General features: G+C 31.5%; 3 protein-coding genes across 3 annotated transcripts; 2 read left to right on the plus strand and 1 right to left on the minus strand.

The window, feature by feature from the left end:
• Positions 1–425: 425 nt before the first annotated feature.
• On the plus strand, positions 426–3,252 carry LOC123720711 (sphingosine-1-phosphate phosphatase 2-like). Its single transcript, XM_045677435.1, has 4 exons — positions 426–1,096; positions 1,611–1,861; positions 1,981–2,153; positions 2,635–3,252. Exons 1-4 carry the CDS (start codon positions 667–669, stop codon positions 3,056–3,058), a joined length of 1,278 nt encoding a protein of 425 aa, XP_045533391.1. The 5' UTR covers positions 426–666; the 3' UTR covers positions 3,059–3,252.
• A 2,146-nt stretch (positions 3,253–5,398) lies between these two features.
• LOC123719990 (NF-kappa-B inhibitor cactus-like) lies at positions 5,399–15,739 on the minus strand. The gene is made up of 5 exons (XM_045676367.1): positions 15,077–15,739; positions 14,453–14,775; positions 9,681–9,769; positions 7,204–7,413; positions 5,399–7,081 (listed from the first exon to the last, which is right to left on the minus strand). Exons 1-5 carry the CDS (start codon positions 15,511–15,513, stop codon positions 7,010–7,012), a joined length of 1,131 nt encoding a protein of 376 aa, XP_045532323.1. The 5' UTR covers positions 15,514–15,739; the 3' UTR covers positions 5,399–7,009.
• Positions 15,740–17,040: 1,301 nt separating this feature from the next.
• On the plus strand, positions 17,041–19,894 carry LOC123720830 (DNA replication complex GINS protein PSF1-like). The gene is made up of 3 exons (XM_045677611.1): positions 17,041–17,284; positions 17,357–17,421; positions 17,557–19,894. Exons 1-3 carry the CDS (start codon positions 17,213–17,215, stop codon positions 18,005–18,007), a joined length of 588 nt encoding a protein of 195 aa, XP_045533567.1. The 5' UTR covers positions 17,041–17,212; the 3' UTR covers positions 18,008–19,894.
• Positions 19,895–21,497: the final 1,603 nt, after the last annotated feature.

A 21,497-nucleotide genomic window follows, 5' to 3' on the forward strand; every position in this document is an offset into this window, starting at 1 on the left:
GCTACTGTATAAAGCGCAAATTCGGCCTTTCGCTGAGTACTGTTCTCACCTCTGGGTGGGAGCTCCTATACCTACAGTTCTACAAACAATTTTGCCTGATTTTTAACCGATTTCAGAAAAACCATAGGTGATTAATAATGTGACGTATAAGTAAAAATAATGCCATCGAATTTTAGGGTCATATTCTCCCACCTATAGGTACTTTAATCATCGTATCTTCCATGACTAACATTATTTTAGGGGCTTTCGACTTTCTACGTACACTACTGTTAAGGCACCTTGACTAAGGCCCCTGTACTTCAGTACCATCACAGATAAGTTAGAAATATGTATCGTCTGTGGCTTAAATGATAAGTTACCTAATTGTAGTCATACTATATTCTGTGTTAAAAACTCTTTGGTCTATGTGAATATCTCAAACTGTCAGCTGTCTGAAATTTATTTATTCCTTTTGAACTTTGAAGAGTTAAAACTTGATACTGCTTGCAATTAATCTTAGATTAAAATTAAAACTTTAATATTTTTATTTTATATTCGCCGAACTTTTGGCGACTTGTTTAGTCTTATGTAGTCCATTCCCTTTAGTATAAACTACCAAGGCATAGTTCAAGAAAAGTGTATGAAGTAATTTGTATTCTGCAGGGGCTTTTAAGCCTAAATCACTGTATGAATAAAATGAATTTAATAATGTGGGAAAATATAATTGAATACCTTAAGGATCCCCTTCTTGTGGTTAAAGTACAGAATTTTTTTGGTATTGTATATAAAAAAATAAACAACAAAGATGAAACCAGTGTAATACATTCTGATAGACTTAAAAAATATGAAGAATTTGATATTAAACAACATAAAAGAATTCCAAGTGATATATCTGGCAGTTCCTTAACCTCAAGTGACACAGAGACATCAGAGGAGAGTGGCCCTGATGATTTGGACCTTATGATAGGCAATAAGTTTTGGTATTACTTGTTTGTAATAGGAACAGCTCTTGGAGATGAGATATTTTATGCAACATTCATACCATTTTGGTTTTGGAATGTAGATGGAGCGGTAGGACGGAGAGTAGTCCTTGTTTGGACAGTTGTAATGTACATAGGTTAGTATTTATTAATGATTTTGGATGAGCTCAATGTCTCAATTCTTATCAATATTGCTATTATGTAATATTTATGAGAAATTATAAACTAAATATTTTTTTATTGTTAGTTATAAAATGTTCTTTTATTGTATGTAAATAATGAATAACTTGAATTATATTAATTTAAATGAATATTTATAAATAAAAAAGTATAATTTTTGTTGTATGTTGTATGTATGTTTCATGGAAAGTTAAGGATAATTAAGTATTATGAATATTGTCTATTAGTTCTGAGATTCATTGTCTCATCTCAAATTATGTTTTTGTTGGCTGTGTTTGTGAGTTGTTATGGAGAATTTTTACAAACATAACATAATAATGTGATTTCAAATCTATCTCAACCCTTATTTTATAAATTCATTTTATAGATATGGAAGTATTAATATTTGAAAAAAAAGTAAATTTTTAATTATGCACAGTATTATTTGTTATTTTATAATGAGTAACTATGAATATAATTTTTAAATTCCAGGTCAAGGTTTTAAAGATATAATCCGCTGGCCAAGACCTGGTTACCCAGTCAAAAAGTTACAAGATAAATGGGCAATAGAGTATGGTATGCCATCAACCCACGCAATGGTGGGCGTTTCAATTCCTTTCTCTGTTCTCTTTTATACTATGGATAGATATCAATATCCAATGCATTGGGGTCTCCTTATAGCCATTTCATGGTGCACCTTAATATGTGTTAGTAGAGTTTATTTAGGAATGCACAGTGTTTTGGTAAGTACACAAAGTATTTTCATGCTGAAAATAAATACAATATAGTTGTATATATTTTCATTGACAAAAGTTGTGAAAGAAAAATTGATGATCCCTAATGATTTGGTATAATATTTTAGGACATAGCAGCGGGCCTTGTGCTGGCATCTACACTGCTGTTGGTACTTGTTCCTCTTGTAGATTATCTGGATGGGTTGTTATTGACCAGCCACTCAACACCCTTGGTAGTGCTTGCTGTTTCTATACTTGTCATTGTCTACCACCCACAATCTGACAAGTGGACACCTACACGGTAAGTGGATTGGGATTAATTAATTGGAACTACATCAATTACATGTTTATAAATGTATCAAGCAAATAAATTGTCTATAGAGCATGCTTCAAGTATTAAGTCACGCAATTTTTGGAGATTCTTGACCCCTCCCCACTGAAACGCACCGTAACGTTTTCTGTATCCAATACTAAAACCTTTCGTGACCACCCCCAGTGACTCTTTAAACCTACAAGTTACCATTATGTGGTGTAATGTACTGGAAAATCGAAAATAATATTATCAATAAGGCGTAATTCAATCCCTGCCCCGTATTGTAACGTTTTACAAGAGGACCCCCCCCCCAAAATTCGTTACGTAATTCTTGATCGCTCCCTTATCTATTAAGACATATTTGTTAATGTTATCTTAATTTCATCCTTTGAGATAACTAGTCTCTAATATTGCTATAGGTATAATAAATACTAAGTATAAAAGATTAATGTAAATTTAAAATTTTCAGAGGAGACACTACAATGATAGTGAGTGTATGCTCAGGAATACTAATTGGCTCTTGGATTAATTACCAGTTAGGAAATATGTCTCCACCACAGGGATCCCTAGCACCACCCTACCGCATCATCTGGCCCTCCGTTGAGATGTTTGGATGCCTCCTTCTCAGAACCACTCTTGGTTTCTGTGGGGTCTTAGCCACCCGGGCAATCGCTAAATCATTTTCTTACGCCGTCATATGTACTCTACTCGGTAGAGACAAGAATGAACTCCGAAACTCAGAAGATAGCTTAGACAATAAACACAAGATCTTTGTTGAATGTTGCTATAAGTACTTCACATATGGTCTTATTGGCCTAAACACAACTTATGTGTTTCCAAATGTTTTCGACCTATTGCAAATAAATAGACCCACATACTACACTGAAATTTGACAGTGGTATGCTTCAAATTAAGGGAGCATTTATTAGTTTATAATGCACCTGACCATGGTACCTAGTCAACACTATATAACCTACCAGTTTATATATAAGACTAAGTATTCCATTAATGATTAAATACATTTAAAATAATGTACTTGGTAATAAATAAACTGTTATACACTTAAGAAAACACTTTTAAACGGATTGAAGCCTATGTATTATTATTATAAACTAATAATTATTTACATAAATTTAAAATTTTCCGACGTTTCGCGTAAATAGAAATTCAATAAAGAAGACGGCCTAAAATTAACAAACACCTGGGATCCAATAATATCCAAATTAAAACCCGAAGACAAACAATCCGCGAAAATAGAGGACATCGTGAGTCATTTCTGCAAAAAACCCGTCATCTTTTAGTCGATACCAACTCCGGGTAAATAAATACAGATAACACAACTTTCTCTACAGTTGTGATACTTTTGACATTGAACACCTTTTGTCTTCAGTCACCGTAACCACGAACGCTGTAAAGCACGCGAAACGTCGGAAAAATTTAAAATTGTGTAAATAATTATAAGTTTATAAAAATAATACATAGCTTCAATCTGTTTAAAAGTATTTTCTTAATGTGTAAAAGCTATGTTAACAAAAGACAATACTATGTTATACACTTTTCTATATATATATTATGTTATTCTAGCACAATGTACCTGTTTAAGTTTAGTAATAATTATTGAATAGAACACAAATAATATGATAAATATGTGCACAAGCCAAATATTATATTTTAAATTAATGAATAGGTACACTCTCAATTATATTCCTTGTAAGAAAACTTGAATTCCATTTTATTACCGCTGAACATAAGGCTGTTTGGTAGTGGAAATACCAGCAAGTACTACCTAATACCACTTATAAAGTGACTTGCAATAAATGTGGTTGTATATCATTACCTAAAATTATTTCTTAAATGAAACAATACTATTACCACAACCACGGTGGTACTCCTTACTCCAATAGCGATACCCATTCCAATGTTTTTATGCAATTTTGATATTGGAAATTACAGAGTATTGTAGCTTAAGAAAACATTTTTAAAAGTTTGTGTTTTATGAATATATTTACAAAAAACCGTTATTCTGAGCACAGGCATTCTGAGCACTGTTTTCGATTCCAGCTACTTTATTATTTTCCATTAGTCCCTGCAACATTTACTTGCTTGGATATGTCATACATACATACAAACCTTAAGATGCGTTTTGTGGACTTTCGAAGGTCTCGAAGAATGTTGATAGTGAATTTTTTAGTATACGGTTTACCATTCATTAATAGTGATATTTACCAATTATACAAAAATTAAAGATATTCCGTTATAATAAAGCGAACATATTAATGTGGTTGTATATTATTAGTTCTAAGGATTTTTTACAATATTAAAGTATATTTTTAATTATAACATTGTTTTTTTAAGTGATTTGTTATATTTATCGTTTTATAAAAAAATAATCTTAGGGGACTCAAGACGATTTCATGGATGGCGTAATCACCTTTAGCTTATAAAAACAAATGTTTTGTAAGTAAACATATTTATGACTCCAACCTTATTCAAAGTAATCGGTAGTTAGCAAAGTACCTAGATGCTTCTGTAAAAACACATAATAAATCTTAAAATATATTTCTTTCTCAACCAAACTATTGGTTAGGATAAAGTTTAACATAACATTATTTAATAAAGCTGAAACAATGCCTCGTTATATTATAAAGATGTTTAAGTATCAATGGCGCTAATGAGAGTTAAAGGTGAATAACGATAATAATAGGCACTTAGTAGCGTAGTTAGTCTATAATGAAACAGTAAATATTTACCGTATTAGGAGATGAAGAAAAAACTAAACCTATTAATGTATCTATACGAGCTTCACAAGACAGCCAATCTAACTTGCCAATATAAATTTAACGTCTTATGGGCATACCAAGGTTAGTTGCAGCGTTGGCCTAGTGGCGTTTCTCATCCTTAAGCGACCCGAGGAATTGTTCTTTCGAATCACAGCTACCACCAATGGACTTATCTTTCTACGCAAAAAAAAAACGAAACAAACCCGGCATGGATTAGACCTCAAAATATTAAAACGGAACAGATACTGAAATCGAAGGCTAAGACCCAATATTAGTTTCCTTCATCAATATGTAGTGGTAACAGGTCAGGATCTTGAAATAAAATCATTGTCTAAATTTTGTTTTAAATAAAATGGAATAAAAATATATGTTTGTAGTGGGGAACAGCTGAAAGGTATACATTTCGTTGCTTTCACTTAGCTAGTTAAGTTACGTAATAAAAACAAATCTGTATAATATTAAATATTATATATTTCAACTAATTGCAGATAATAGACAGTAATTATATACTAATCATAATACAATAATGACCTTTAAATAACGGTGTCATATGATAAAGATTTTATAAAAAAGTTTTTGTTACATAAACAAAGTCAACAAGATATCTGTGATTCCAGGACGAAGGAACTAGTACTAGGCACATAGAGATTTCTATTGGTTAGGATAAATAGAGCATTTATCTTCATCATCATATTTTTAGAACATATAGAAAAACTAAAAAATGTAAGTGCTTCCGCTTTCGAATTAAAGTCGTTAAACTAATTACTTATCAAAACTATCGGATTTTTTACAGGTCGAATGATTGACATTTTTCAACGCAAGTCAATTAGTTTTGTCGCTTTCATCATAGAATTATTACAACTAATATCTCGACCGCATTAATAATAAACGGAAATTTATAGGATTCCAGATAACATTTTTAAATTGCGGCATCGCAACAGTACTGGATCAACAATCAAATTTCGACTTATACGACGGCGCAATAAATATCAACCCATCTTGCACCTGGCAACATGACATTTACAATTCAAAATATGATTAATTTTAGTAAATATTATCGGATTTATAACTTATTAAATTTATGTAACTAATAAAATACAATAGCTGCAAAAAGTAAACAAGTTTAAAATCCATAAGTAACTCTTTAACTAGAGGAACTAGACTGTTTGAACCTTTCTCAGTTTAAAGTAAATCAAAAATATAATTAAGCTTCCATCACTGCTTTAATTAAAAGTCTGTTTGGAGCCTAAGGTTAAACAAGGAGTGATTCTTATTTTCCGTAAATAACAATGTCACATCCGAAACCCGAAGGAAATTCCATAAATATGAATAATATATTACATCATTCAAAACAACGTAGTATATTCAAGCATTTTCCTTTAACGTAAGTTAAAGTCCTAACAGTCATATTAATTTTATATAAGTATTAACACATAATAAAACAGTAAATAAGTAATATACATATTTAATAATCGTTATGGAAGACTACACGACCTCATAATGGCATTGGTCCAGACTGTATTGACTGGATTACTCAACTTGATTTGTCAAACATGAATTTTTAAATTTGTTTTTTATATGTAATGCTACACAAAGACACGCTCACACACGTGACATCAAAACCTACAAATTGACTGTACTGCTATGTTCCATTTTTCTGATAGTAAGTTAAAATAACATTCGGTTCTACGAGTATACTTATCATTATGGCAATGACTGATACAGCCAAATAGAATAATTTGAACTTATCAACGACATAACTACAAGTAATAAATATATATGTTCAAATTATTATATTTACAATAGCTGATTTATCAGATTGCAATTTCATATTACAAACCGCTTAAACACCGTACTGTGTAATTCATAAACACATAGGTGTGAATGTATGGAACTGATACAGACATGATGTAAATAATTTTAAATGAATATAACTTATAACGTTTCGATTAGAAGACTAGCTTCGCGACTTCCTCCGACATTTGCCCTAGCCGTCAAACAGGCATTCTGTTCTCACTTGTTAATTAAAGCTATGGTTCATGAATTGCACATAGAATTGTGTTGTTATGCGCACGTCGTAGTACAAGCAGCCATCATTTGATGCATCTCTTCAAACCTCTCCATCTCACTCTCATTCTAAAAAAAAAACACAAAAATAAGGAAGGTTCTTATACTAAATACTTTAGAGGTAATTTGAAGAATTGATCGATGTATGACTGAAATGAGTAATTGAATGGTTGCTAAGTTCAAATGCTCACCTCTGAATCGCTATCATAATCGTCATCATCAGAATAATCATCAGTAAAGAATTGCTCCACGCTAGTATTGCGAGCGAAGCGTCTTGCTGTGCGACCCGCGTAGTCTCTGGCTCCCCGGTCAGCCGCTGTCTCAGTCAATAAGTACCGCAGTAGGGCCTCGTCCCGCCTCTGTGTTGCAATGTGAAGTGGAGTGCGACCGGCTAAACCCTCCTGCAAAACAAGCATTTCTATGAAAAAGTCAGTAATTATTTCAGAAGTCCTCATCATGCACGAGATTTTAAAAAGGGCCATTAAGTTATGAATTTCCTTATGCATTATTACGATTCAACGATTGCATGATAAGCAAGAACTAATTCAAATTATTGCGTTTATATTCCACCAGTAATTTAATTGTGATAACATTGATTTGTGAAGTTATCTTTTCTGTTAGGCCCTATCGCCCCTAAAACAGGAAATATAACCAAATCTAGTGAAGCTAAAATATCTTTATCGTAATTATATTCAAATTAAATCATTATTAAGCAAAATCTTAAAATAGACAAACTTATATCTGAATTAAGTTTCACGCAAAAATGAGTTCAGATGGTTTTAGCAGTGTGATACACGTAAACTATAACGTAATATAATTAGCAAATGGGAAATTAAATATACTTTGTAGAGCGACATAATAATTATAACAATTTAGTTTGGTTATTTATTATTTCTTCAAAATACTAATCATTCTTTACTAAGTTTAGTTTGAAGAAAACTGGTAACATATAGTCTATATTATATGTTTTAGAAATATGAATTCTTTTAAGTTATCACATATTCTATTACACAATTGTATAATGTTAAAATATTGAAAACAATCAGTTTCCTTATTAGTGCGCTGGTGAAAATAGGAACTACATACCTACCTATAGCGCAGTAAAAACCCGCTATCGTCTTATCAGATATCACGATTGTCAACGGGTTTCCCAAAAGAAATACACAAAAACGTCACGTAGTAACTAATTAAATAAATGCCAGTTTTAATATAATGACAAGCAATTGCATTATAATTTGTATAAAAGTAGTAAAACTTTATTATTGATAGATAACATACATGACATGATATTGTGATTTATAATTAAATAAAGGACACTTAACGAGAATCTTGCGATTATAATCAGATAGGTTTGTATCATTAATATGTACTAAATTACCTACCAGATAACAGATATCTAACATCAAAGCGTAACTTGATAAATAATATAGGAAATTATTTGAATAATTCAAACAAATTCGATTAATGCAATCTTTTCTCTTCGTAAGCGTCCATAAGCTAAGCCTATTTTGTACTACTTTACAAAAAATTACTTAGACTACGTAACAGAAAGAATTACGCGTAACTTCGAGTGTTTCCGCTTTCAACATTGAGTTCAAGATCCATGTAATAAATCACGTAAATGATGACGCTAAAACGGGAATAAATGACCCCTATATATATATCGTATAATTGCTATTAATTGAGCGAAGATTTGAAAATACTAGATCGATAGAGTCTTAGATGAATAAATTAATGAAATTAGCTTTCTTTGGAAGTTCGTATTCTACTAATCGATACACTATTGAAATCATTATTCTATCAGGATTGATCAGATTCGTGGTGAATCTTTAACATTTCTAGTAACAAATCATTAACATTTTTGGTTGCATCGGCGGAAAACTTTGACTATTTATTGCTTTCTATGTACTTTAAACCAATATTGTATTATACGTGGGTAACACTGAAAATGTTTACAACGGGCCACTTAGAAACATTGCTAATGATTTTTTATTTTATTTCAATTTTAGAATCTAATGTAGTATTTTGCATTCAGTTGTCATTTGTTTTTGTGAATTGGCGGCAAATCTAAAACTCTTGTTACACGTGAAAATAAACCTAACGCGAGAAAATTTTCGGTCAATGATTTATTATAACTTTCGTTGTGGGCTACTACTGGGTGGTTCTCAACAACAAAGCTCTGATAGGCCTCGAAAAGCATTTCTTAATGAAGCCCCATCTCGTGCCACTATTAACAATTGGTTTAACGAGTTTAAGCGTGGACGTAGGAATCTCAATGATGATCCGCGTGAGGGAAGTCCTTTAACAGCGACTACTGAAGATAACATCAGTGCTGTGCGACGCATGATAGAGGAAGATAAGAGAGTGGCCTATCAGCTGATGCGAGCAAGCCTAGGCATTGGTATGAGTCAAGTTCAAACAATATTACATGAAGCCGTTTTTCATTTTCTTAACATTTTCAGTGTTACCTAGGTATTGTTAAAATTAAATAATAATAAGTTATTATTTTGAAAAATCCATTTATAAAATTCACCCCTCAGAACATTGATAATGCTTCTACTTGTAATTGATAAGACTTTTCTTAAAACAAATAATTGTACATATATATAACAGTACATACAGATACAATAAATATATATATACCAATAACAAGGTAACAATTAAATACCTTGGCATTTATATTAGCTCGATAGGAGACCAACATCCTTATCTCGTCTATGTACCCTTTTGAAGCTGCGAGATGAAGGCACGTCTGACCTGAAAGTATATAAGTCATACTTTACATAATGTTTTACCAAAAACAGTAAGGAAATATAGAGAGTATAATTTTAAATATTAATGGCGCATAACGTAATGCGTAATATTTATTTTAAGTATATAACAATTATAACAGTTACTTCGTCCGGCTAATTTACCTTGGACCCGAAAGGTCATAATGGCATGTACGTAAAGCAAATAGCCACGAATACTAAGTGGTTTTCAAATAATGAAAAAATTATATTAAATAAAAATTAATTAATTATAATTAGATGCGAGTTTACAACAGAAAATGCATCAATTATTTGTAGAATTAATAAGTGATAAAAAATGGATGAAACAAAACAGATGTCTCAGTATAATTTTAATTGTCTACGTTATTAAGGAAATTTATCAATTCTTCTAACGTACAACCTTCTCAAAATTTGCAGTAAAATTCGTCCGAAGACGTAAGTATTCAATATATTATTATTTTAACAAGTTAAACATGTTTTTCTTTTTATTGACTAACACGTAAACAGCTCCGACAAAATATTTAAACTTTCGAAATGTAAATAATTTATTTATCAGGGGAAGAATTAGCTTAATTTTCTAAAAATGTATCCTCGCCGTCATGCATGTCATCTGTGCCTAAAACAGACGCTGGCCCCTGTCCAGTGTTATTTTCATCAAACATTTTATGACCGAAATAACTGAGCTCATAGTTTTAATATCTAGAGTATTTATTACGGGAAGAGGTTTTATATATGTATTTCAACAGATGCCAAACGTTGTTATAGCAGACACGGGGTTAGACGATTACTATAAGCCAGAATCAACGAATTATTGTAAATTCACCTTGAAACTACGTCATACGACCAGTTATTTGTATTATGTGCATATTAATTATTCTACTTTAAGTTTAAATCTATTTTTTAGCCAAATGCGACATTATATAAAAACTTTGCAATTATATCGTATTCTCATGACAACAAGTTTATCAAGGTATATACAATAGGTATGCCGTGTGACTAAGACAATATTAGCTAAGTCAATGACAGCAGACGAGTTTTCTATCACAGCTGATCAGATAATCTCTCTATCGATCTATGCAAAAAAGTATTATTATTCAAATATCTATATAGATGTAGGTACATTGACAACTATTTTATAAAACTCTTGGCATCATCTTAAAATTAGGCAGTGGTGATAAAACTAAACGCACAAATGGCGGCCCATTTAGCTCTAGATAAAAGGTCATGTATCTATCGCACGATATAAAATAGTATTTCTGTTATCAGTTAATGCGGGTATTTAAAAATCCAGTTACAATTTGACCCATTTGCGCCGTGATGAGTATATCAGTAAAGTAACGTCAAGGTTGGTGGTGCTGGAAGCTAATTGCAATGTTACAGCCAAAGCCAGTATACATTATTATGCACGCAAACGTATGAAACCTATATAAAATGAGGTGTAAATAATCAGCTGCGTAGAAGTAAATGGGCGCGAGCGGTCATGTGGACGCGGGTGAGAGGGGAGCGCGGCGCGGGGAGCACTCGGGTTTTCCGAATAATGTGGCAATCGGCGCGCGCGCTGTTGCCCTCACCATATACGGTCGATGGTATTTTCACTGCTTCCGCGTCATATTTAACTGATACATGTGAGACTATGATAATTCTACGAATAAGGTTGGAATTATTTATAAATGACGTATCATATTGTATGCAACTGATACATCAACAAAACTAAGCCTACAACAAAATTTTAACGTTTTAAAGTAGACTCAGGTAAGTTAAGACAAAAACCTCAATACACATAATTAAAACCAATCAGTACCCGAATATTAATATATATATAATTGTTATATAACTAAAATATGACAACTATTTAAAATAAATGCATCACCATTAATGAAGCATGTCATGGGAAATTCCTTGTTTGCTCCTTAACATACTACGTACACACTTGAATCATATTAATCATTAGGTACAATAAACTTTGAATTTCTTAAAGCAATTTATTATGTGGAAACCGGATTCATGTTGGTTTTCCAAAAAATCGGTGCGGTCATCGATTTATCCAAATGCCTTAGACCACGTGAGTAGGCAACGATTCAGGAAAGTATATATTTATCTATACCTAGTGTTTACCACCTGCGCCTTATTGCATGAAACTGCGTCATGTTAATATAAAAAATCATATCTAATGCATAATAAGGAATAAATTGTAACAAGACCTAAAACTCAGGTGCACACAAAAGCTGCATCATTATCGCAGATAAACAGATTGGGATTTCCGAAGCCTTCGAAATACTTTCACCTCGGAATTACCCAAAGAATACCCAAGTCATTGTTGCACTTAAATCAAGCATTAGGCGGATGACTCGTCTTATTCTCGTCTTAATTCCAGGTTGCGGTTTTCCTTAGATAGTATACGAGAACCTTATGTACATTCCGACAACGGTTCATTGAATTGTTTATTTAGTTTATATTCGGGCCATGTGATTGAGAGTGGTGAGTATTTTTGGTTAGTCACCAAAGATCACTCATTTCGTCTATTATATTACAAGAATATTTGTATTTAAGATATGTATCCAATCGCGCGTTTAGAGTTAGTCAAGTACAAGTGACTGTCGGCGCAATAAATGATAACAAACAGACTTGCTATTATGCAACTGACTAAAGTAAACAAAGCAACGTATACGTTTTAATAAATAACAAGAAAACTAATCTACGTTTACTCTTTAAAGTTGCATATAATTAGCGAGGCATAAGCTGCGTTCGCGCAAGGTGACACACATAATTTAATACACGTGTCAATGATCGCTTATTTATCGTTGAAATCATATAAGTTGGAAAAACCACAACCTCATACAAGAGTCACGTAACATTGTATAAGCAACACATTGAATGTGGGATATCCCACGCAGCCATACTGGCGTCGAAGTTTGGGCTTAGTGAATGTTTGCAACGCTTTCTCCGCGAGCCGGTTCACATCGTTATGTGTTACGAGAACACTTCGGGAATACCCATCGTATAGCGCAGTTGCCAATCGCCTAAATATACACCGTAATTATTTACTTTTGGTAACATTAGCACTTCTTGGGAATTCCAAAATGAATACGGTTAATTTGTTTAAGTTCATATTGAAAGAATAATAATTCAAACAATGCTACCTCCTATCGTTTATATTATTAAGAAATGAGGTCACAACGATGGGAAAACCTATGTCAATAGTTGCTGAAAGTTTCAAGGCAAGGACGAAGCATTATATAATATAGGAAAACCCGTCTGTAGACATTTCCTTCCCTACTTAAAATGTTCAATTAAACATTTTAATAGCAGCATTAATATAACATTCAATAAATTCGTTAAAAAATACACTTCAAGACCTTTCGAAGTTTAAAGCGAGATAGGAGTAGCTTAGATCTGGCTCAATGAAACTGAGAGGTCTCTAACAGGTTTCGAAAACATAATCTAGTCCCAGTGCTTTAGCGTAAATGTGAATCTATAAAAAATTCTACCTTTATTTGGTGAAAATATTGGACTTTAAATAAAATAGCTAGCTGTTTGTTTAGGGTAAATCTAGACTTTTCCACGCGTCAATAAAATCAATCATTTGTATCATCAGTTGTATTTCCCGCGCGTGACTTGCCAAGGATACGGATTCCATTGAGTGTGCTCAAGACCTTGACGGTCATCTTTCTGAACACGTAAACAATGTTTACGATAACTGGTCGGCTACCTATTCAATACATCCTAGTGACATCTTTTTTATAATGACGTGCATTTGCGTGCCAGTGTCCTGCAATTTCTTAACAATGCCTGTGAAGGACGACAAGTTCATATCCGGCAGGTTAATATCCGTTATATTTTCTATTACAAATGTCATTACCACGATCAGGTTTCCATAATTATAAAGTAGCGTCATGAGGAGTACGTAAGTTAATTAGTTTAAATATTTTATTTTTGTGTATTCACATTTTTTTTATCATCAAAATGTACAGCAGAAATACATACTTTTAATATTGTATATACTATATTAAATAAATGGTTTTTTATCAAATAATTTAAGATGCTGTTATATCTTAACCAAATATGGACTGAGGTGATGATGAACAGCTTGTACATTTATATTAATTACCCTATTATTAGAACATAAATTGTTGTGGTAAAATATATTATTTACTATGAACAGTCCTAATAGAGTAGAACTATTTATACAAATTACTTTTGATAGTCTTATTCAAGGAAAACCTTGGGTTTTTTACCTTCAGGAATCTTGCACAAATTCACATTTTTCAGTACTTGTTACTGTTCATGATCATATCAACATGGTCTCAATAGTATTGTACTGTATTTAGGTATGTTATAATTTATTTTTAACTGCTTTATTTTTTTAAGTGTTAAAATAAATGAACATATTTGCTTTTAAATAGGAATCCCAATAAAAAGTTAAACATTGTGGATTTTTTTTAAACAGTGATAAGCAATATCATCATTTAGCTATTTCTTAATGTGTTATTAAATCTACTATTCTATCATTATTTTAAAATATGTTATTTATGTGTAAGTTATAAATATACTGTCAAAGAATTAATATATAGTTGAATACTGATATTATGTAAGACTTTAACTATGATCTAGTTTTCACTCACACAAGTGAGAGGAAACTAGCAACAAGTAAAAAATTTAAAGTACTTACCATTGTAATTCTTCTGATCCAATACATTAAAATATTCCCGAGGACTCCTTTTTAAAGGTTCCAAAAGATGTTTCAAGCTTTTCACATATTTTCTTTGAACAGCTATATGAAGCGGTGTCTCTCCGTTGAAGTCTCTAATACTTAATGAAGCTCCTGCATCCACAAGCATTTTTGTAATATGAGGTTGTGCAGCAAGTACAGCAAGATGCAGTGCTGTGTGGCCATAACGATTAACTATATTAAGTAATTTTTTCTCAGGACATATCTTTATGAGGGTGGAAACTGATTTGTCACATCCATGAACTGCAGCAATGTGAAGTTGTCTGTAAAAGAAGTACTATTTAACAATACATTATTTGCGGTGTAAAGAGCCTAAATATGTAATTTAAGTAAATGTAGCATAAACTGCATATGCAACTAGATGTAGTCCTTGTAGATTAAATCCTTTTTTAATTTACTACATAGATTTCTTTTGTCAGATTAGATACAACATCGGTACTTCATTAAAAAAGCCTCTGATCAAATCATAGCCATTCACATTCATTCTTATAAAGTACATCTCATAACTTTCCCTTTCACCATACAGACCAATTATTTGACAATAAGAAAGTTGATGGAACTCACGTATCACCATCTTCATCTTGTTCAAACAATATGTTGATTGGAGGTAGGTCATATTTTTGAGCCTGAACTGATTTGTCACTTTTAACTTCTTCAATCACTATCAGGGGCTCTACAGGGACATGTGATGATGATGTCTCTTGACAGTCTATTTCACCTGACTTCAGTTCCATAGAAATAACTCCACTATCAAACTCTTCATGTTCACCCAACAAATCTTTACTGCTCTTATTATCTTTCCAGCTGTCGTCTTTACTCTTTTCTTGTTTATCACAAGTTCGGTCTAGTGTATCTTTTGCTCCGTCATGTTTTTCTTTTGAATCTTCGTCTGGATTGTATTCCTCCGTCAAGATTTGTTCACTAAGAGGCCCCGAAAGGAAACCAGAGTCCGTATTTTCATCGTCGAAGAATTTTGTGTCAACAGCTTTCTTGGCACTCATCGTGATGTAGTATTAACACTTATCACTATTAATCACGGCTTAATATATATTTTTAAAAGTAAACGATGAATAAGATTTAACAATTGGCGCTTTTGAACATTTTAAATTAATAAAATATTGTACTTTTAACGCATGACGACCACAAATGACAACATACAACAACTGACTGAAGTTATGTAGAATGTAATAATGTATCTATACTATGAACTGAACTCAGCTTACAGCTAATAATACTATGTAGTAATAATTGTCAGTCAGTAGTCACTAGTCAGTACTCAGTCGCACACGGCACAGATCACTCGTATAAATCAGTCGTATTCGTATAGGAAATGCAAAAAGTTTGATAGCCAACATTAACAGACTAAGAATTATAAAGGTATTGCCATTTTCCTACTTTTTTATACATTTCATTATATTACATTATATATATATATTATCAGAATCAGAATTCTTTGATGGCAATACCTTTATAATTCTTAGTCTGTTAATGTTGGCTATCAAACTTTTTGCACACACACACACACACATATATATATATATATATATATATATATATATATAATGAAATGTATAAAAAAGTAGGAAAATTTTACATACACAGATTTCAGTGATACAGACACATTTCATGTATATTAATATATATATATATATATATATAAGATATAATCAATTCTGTAGATTAGAAAAATCTTATTCAAAAGATACCTTACAAGGGATACCTTAGAACAACAACGACTAACGCATGAAACAAATCCGAAAATAAAGGATTTTCTCTAAACACTCATTTTCACTCATGCGTTTGTGATCTATTGTAAACTTAATTATCAAATTCTGATGCTTTATGCTTTTTAAGCAAATTGAATCCCATAGTCGTTGAAACGTAAAAAATTAGAAACGATGATTTTTTATGAGTAAGTTTATGCTTTTGTTGTTCTTATTGTTTGATATATTTTCTGTTCAATGAATTTTATAAGTTATTATATTTAATATAAGTTATTATATTTATATAAACTTGACCATTTTTTTTCATTGATTGTTTTCGAATTTGATTTTATTGTTTTTCTCTAAGCAAATTTATTCTAAAATGTTTCTTTTATTTCTTAAATCCATATTAGTCATGCTAACTCCATATCTATTTTCTACCCAAAATGTCATTAATTCAACCCACCTAAATGTGACATTTGCACACATTTTTTTAAAATTGTATTTAACCGACTTTATGTAATTTAATAATTAAAAATAAACATACGAGATTAATAATTGTTGCATTAATAACAAAGTAATTACTGTTCGATATTTTATTTTTATCGATAAATATGACAATATAGGTTGTTTCTATGTTTTTTATTATTCTTAGTGGTGGTGGCGGAATGATCTAATTATTAGTTTATTTCTTTTTCTTATTAGTTCTAATTAACGTTAAGTTTTTCTGGTGATTCGATATATTTTTTAAATAAATTTAGCACCTCATTTGACAGTGACATTTTTGATTATGACAACTAACAATTGAAAGCATAATATGTTGTTATACGTTAAATGCTGTTTACAAAATATTTTGTATAATTAAAAAAAATACAAATTATACTGAAAATCTTTATAAAACCCGTGATTATAATATGTATTTAGGTTTTTAAAGTTAAAGTAGGTATTCAACTGAAACAAAAACCGGCTCAAGGATCAAAAACCAAACTTACTCGGCATGTTCGGTGAAAAAGTAATAGAATTATTAAAAGAATCGGAGAGAAACCGAGAAACACTAAGTCCATTCAATGTAATTAGTTTTCTTACATTTATATATGTTTTGTATTTTATTAGTATAACATCATTTGTTAATTTTTTGCAGGATGAAAAGATTCGTCAAATAATTGAAGAAATGCACATTTTGTTTAAATTAAACATGAATGATGCGTAAGTAATACTTTTTATATAATAATATGATGTTGATTCTTCACAGATATAAGAGGAATTTGTAGTTATAACAATTTACATGCCTTAGCATGTTCTATAAAAATTTATGCATTCATATAAATTTTGTGTTTTCAGAAATGCAACATCAGAGAATAAGTCATTGTGGACAACTGTTCAGGTTCGTCATTCAGCACTAGAGCGCAATAAAAGGTGCCTATTAGCTTACCTGTATGATCGCATTAATAAAATCAAAACTTTGAGATGGGAATTTGGCTCAGTCCTACCTCCAGATATAAGAGAATTATTATCTGACAGTGAATATGATTGGTTTTCTAAATATTCAACCAATTTAGCAACATTTATGAGGTCTTTGGGCCAAGATATTGGTTATAGTGGTATTGATCTAACAGAGAATTTGAGACCTCCTAAATCATTGTATATTGAAGTGCTGTGTATAACAGATTATGGAAAATTAGAATTAGAAGATGGTGATGTTGTTATGTTAAAGAAAAATAGTAGACACTTCCTGCCTACATCTGAGTGTCAAACACTTATACGACAGGGTATTTTAAAACAAATTACATAGTTATAGGCATTAGTGGTTTTGTTAATAAAAATAGTTCAATAATTTTGTTTGGTATACATATATTATTATGTTTCTTAAGACCAACTTAAAATCTATGGTAAGTGAGATAATTGTGTAGCAAGATGCATTTGTAACATATTCTATATTAATGACTAGAACTAATGATATTTAGACTGTAGACTGAAATTATACAGCATGCATCATGGCAATTTATAAATAAATGAGTCTCCTATCCCTGAGAGTAGTCACTTGTTTTTGGTTTAACTGATAATGTTTCTTAAAAAATAACCAGTGAGAGAAGATTCTAGTATCTCAAACTCAATAAAATATTGATTTGATCTTCACCTGATATCTCTGTATTGTATAAACTGTTATTAACAAACAATGCAGCAGCTTTACAGCTTGAAAGAAAAGTGTCATATTGAAGAAAATCTTAAATTGTGCATAAATATGTTTAATTATAAATATTTTCTAGTGACAAATTTTGGTTATCATGAAAAGAACAAGTATATTATACATATTTAGTGATGACTATATACGGAAATATCAATATACTTGTGCATTTCGTAAAACTAGATCTTCTGTTACTTATTCTATTATCATTTCCTTGTGACAGATTCGTAAAAAGTATTGGCGCGTTTACTTTGGCGCCCTTCCAGCGGGAATAACAGATTTTTGTTTGACGCAGCGTTTTCTCTGTTGCCAGTCTTTCTAAATAAATAGTGCGGGATGTCGGAAATCGAATTGTGATTAGATGAGAAAGCTATTTCGGAATTTAGCTTCTAGATTTATTCTATACTTATAGCTCTATTGCGAGTTATCCATTATCTTTTTTTATATATATTGTTTGTAAAAGTGTAGTGAAAACATGTCAACCAGGATATATAACATCACGACGGATAGATTAACAAGTTTAATGATGATGATTGCCTCAAAGAAGCATATGGCAGTGAAAGTCCTCTAGCTTCTGATTTGATTTATTGTATAATTATGAGTTCGTCACTTTTAACTTTGGAACGACTCGTGTCCGTACTCATAAATCCGTATGTGAAGCGTCATCTACTAGAGTAGATGATGATAAATATAACGAAACGTTTGATTTCTAGTTTGATAGTTATTAAAAAGAACCTATGATTCTTCTAAATATCTGACACACGTGTCACAATCAAAATAAAATACATCAAAGAAATAAACGCAATAATAATATTAAAATTAAACAAGCCATGGCAAGATCCGCTTGAATGGTGGACCATTTCTCTATTTTCACGGTTTATATTTCATTTGGGTTCCTGTCGCTGAGCGTTTTCGTTGATTTATGTAGGCCAGTTACATTATATCAGAAGTGCCCTTTATTGCAAATCGATATATTTTGCTCACTTTACCCACTTCAAACCTAACGTACGAGCATTAGAAAGTTATTAATGACCTTATAGGGATACTGGTCTCATTTGTTTTATTTACTATTATTTTCTGTAGTGTAACGAAGTGTTAATTAATAAATAAATATTTTCTTTTTTCTTTACAAAAACTGGTGACTAAAATGTCTACAACACGATTTATGAAATCAGTGGAGGTACCTATATACAAATATCTGTTAATGACTCATTTATAAATATATATTTTTATGATTGTACATACATTATAAAAAGCTGTTCTATCTTAAAGAAAATCCTCGTAGCTCTAGTATTTAGATACCTACCAACATTCACACGCATCGGCTACTCTTCCAGTAAGTCCATACTTACGACCGGCTGATCACAGTGCACGGGATACAGACCTACACGTTTTTTTACGGTATATCGGATAACTTTATGTTTGTATATGTTTTAGGTGGGCTGTAAATTGTGAACATAACGCCTACAAAATGTTATTCACGTAGGTATGTAACATACTTTCAAGCATAATAAAACTGTATCTCACTAAAAACCAACCGAAAACTTCAAGCTATGGTTGTAGAACGATTTCGATGACGTCACGCGCTAATAGTTATACTTATAACTTGAATCTTTCTCTTAATCATACTTAAGTGTTCCTTTATGGTAGTATGGTATTGTTTAACTTTTCATAATGCGATTATAGCCAATGAAAAGTTCGAGTTCTAAATGTCAGGTTATATATTCTTTATTTATCTGACGAAAATGTATCATACTTTATATGTGTTTTAATTCCCAACCATATAGAATTTTTTCTACGCTCATTACTATATATTACACAATTTCGGCAGCCTATCGACGTAAATGTCTCCGTGTCAATCACCCGTCAAAGATATCTATTGATCGGAAAATCTGAAATATGTGTAAACTTTTTGTTAGCTAGATAAACATGGATGGATTGTTCAGTGTTTGCACGAAAAACTGTAAGCTCACGCTACGGTTCGGTTTCATTTGCAGTTTTTATGTTGCCTCGTTAAATACAAATGGTGGTTTTTATAAGCTATAAGCGTTTTGTATGCATGAAAATTTTAAAATACTTTTGATTTACGTCTTTTTATAGGGGGTCGATGAATAATTCATTATATTCGATAAATCATCGTTTGTGAATTTTGTTACCATTTATGACAATAAAATACTTGCTACTATTGCTTAGTATACAATTACAGAGGTATAATTTAGATTTTTCATCATTACAGCGTGTTCGCACGGGCGCAATAACACGGTCTGCGCAAAAAATTGGGCGTTGGCTGTTTTATACACTCTCAATCTCACGGACGGTTAATTTTTTTGTAGATTGCGTGTTCAATTCATTGAAATAATGATTTACATTAATTGTCTTTGGTATTAAATGGTACATTGATTTTAATTTGTAGCCGCTTAGCGGTTACAAATTCCAGGGCTGCTTGATCGTATAAGAGGGTACAATATGTGGAAAATTTGCCTTGTGTAATTAGAATATTTTACTCGGGTCAGCTTCATCACTTAAAAATCTAGGAGTGTACAGCTTTTAAGTACTTAAATAAACATTTTGTTGATGTTATACATACATAAAAGATTTTACTAAAGTTATTGATCGTCAGTTTATCTTAATAAATGAAAGCAAAACAATAAATCGTTTGATATTGCACAGCGCGGACGGGGAGTCGCACTCGCGCGTATTGTTTGTTAGAAATTTAGAGCAGCATTCATTAAAAAGACAAAAACGTCACTTGTTCCTGATTCAGTGTACCACTGAATACTAACGTGATTACGAGAACCCACTTCTTGTTTTTGGGCTAATGCATTCACCTCCCAACGTGAGGGTTACTCGTCTAAAAAGCGAGTTGTAATTTGAAATTACTTTAGATGGGTAAGTATCTGACGCCGTGAATGAGCCAATTTACTTTCGAACCATATTTAATAAAAAGATTTTGTATAAGATTAAACACGTTTCCTTGGTTGTATATTGGATAAACATCTAGTTTTGGAGTTGTGTTGGATGTCTCCTAAGTTAATCATTCTTTAAAAACAAATTCGATTACTCTAAAAAGTTATAGATATTCAATAAAAAATATGCT

Source organism: Pieris brassicae, chromosome 2, assembly GCF_905147105.1.
Source record: "Pieris brassicae chromosome 2, ilPieBrab1.1, whole genome shotgun sequence".
NCBI lineage: Eukaryota > Metazoa > Arthropoda > Insecta > Lepidoptera > Pieridae > Pieris > Pieris brassicae.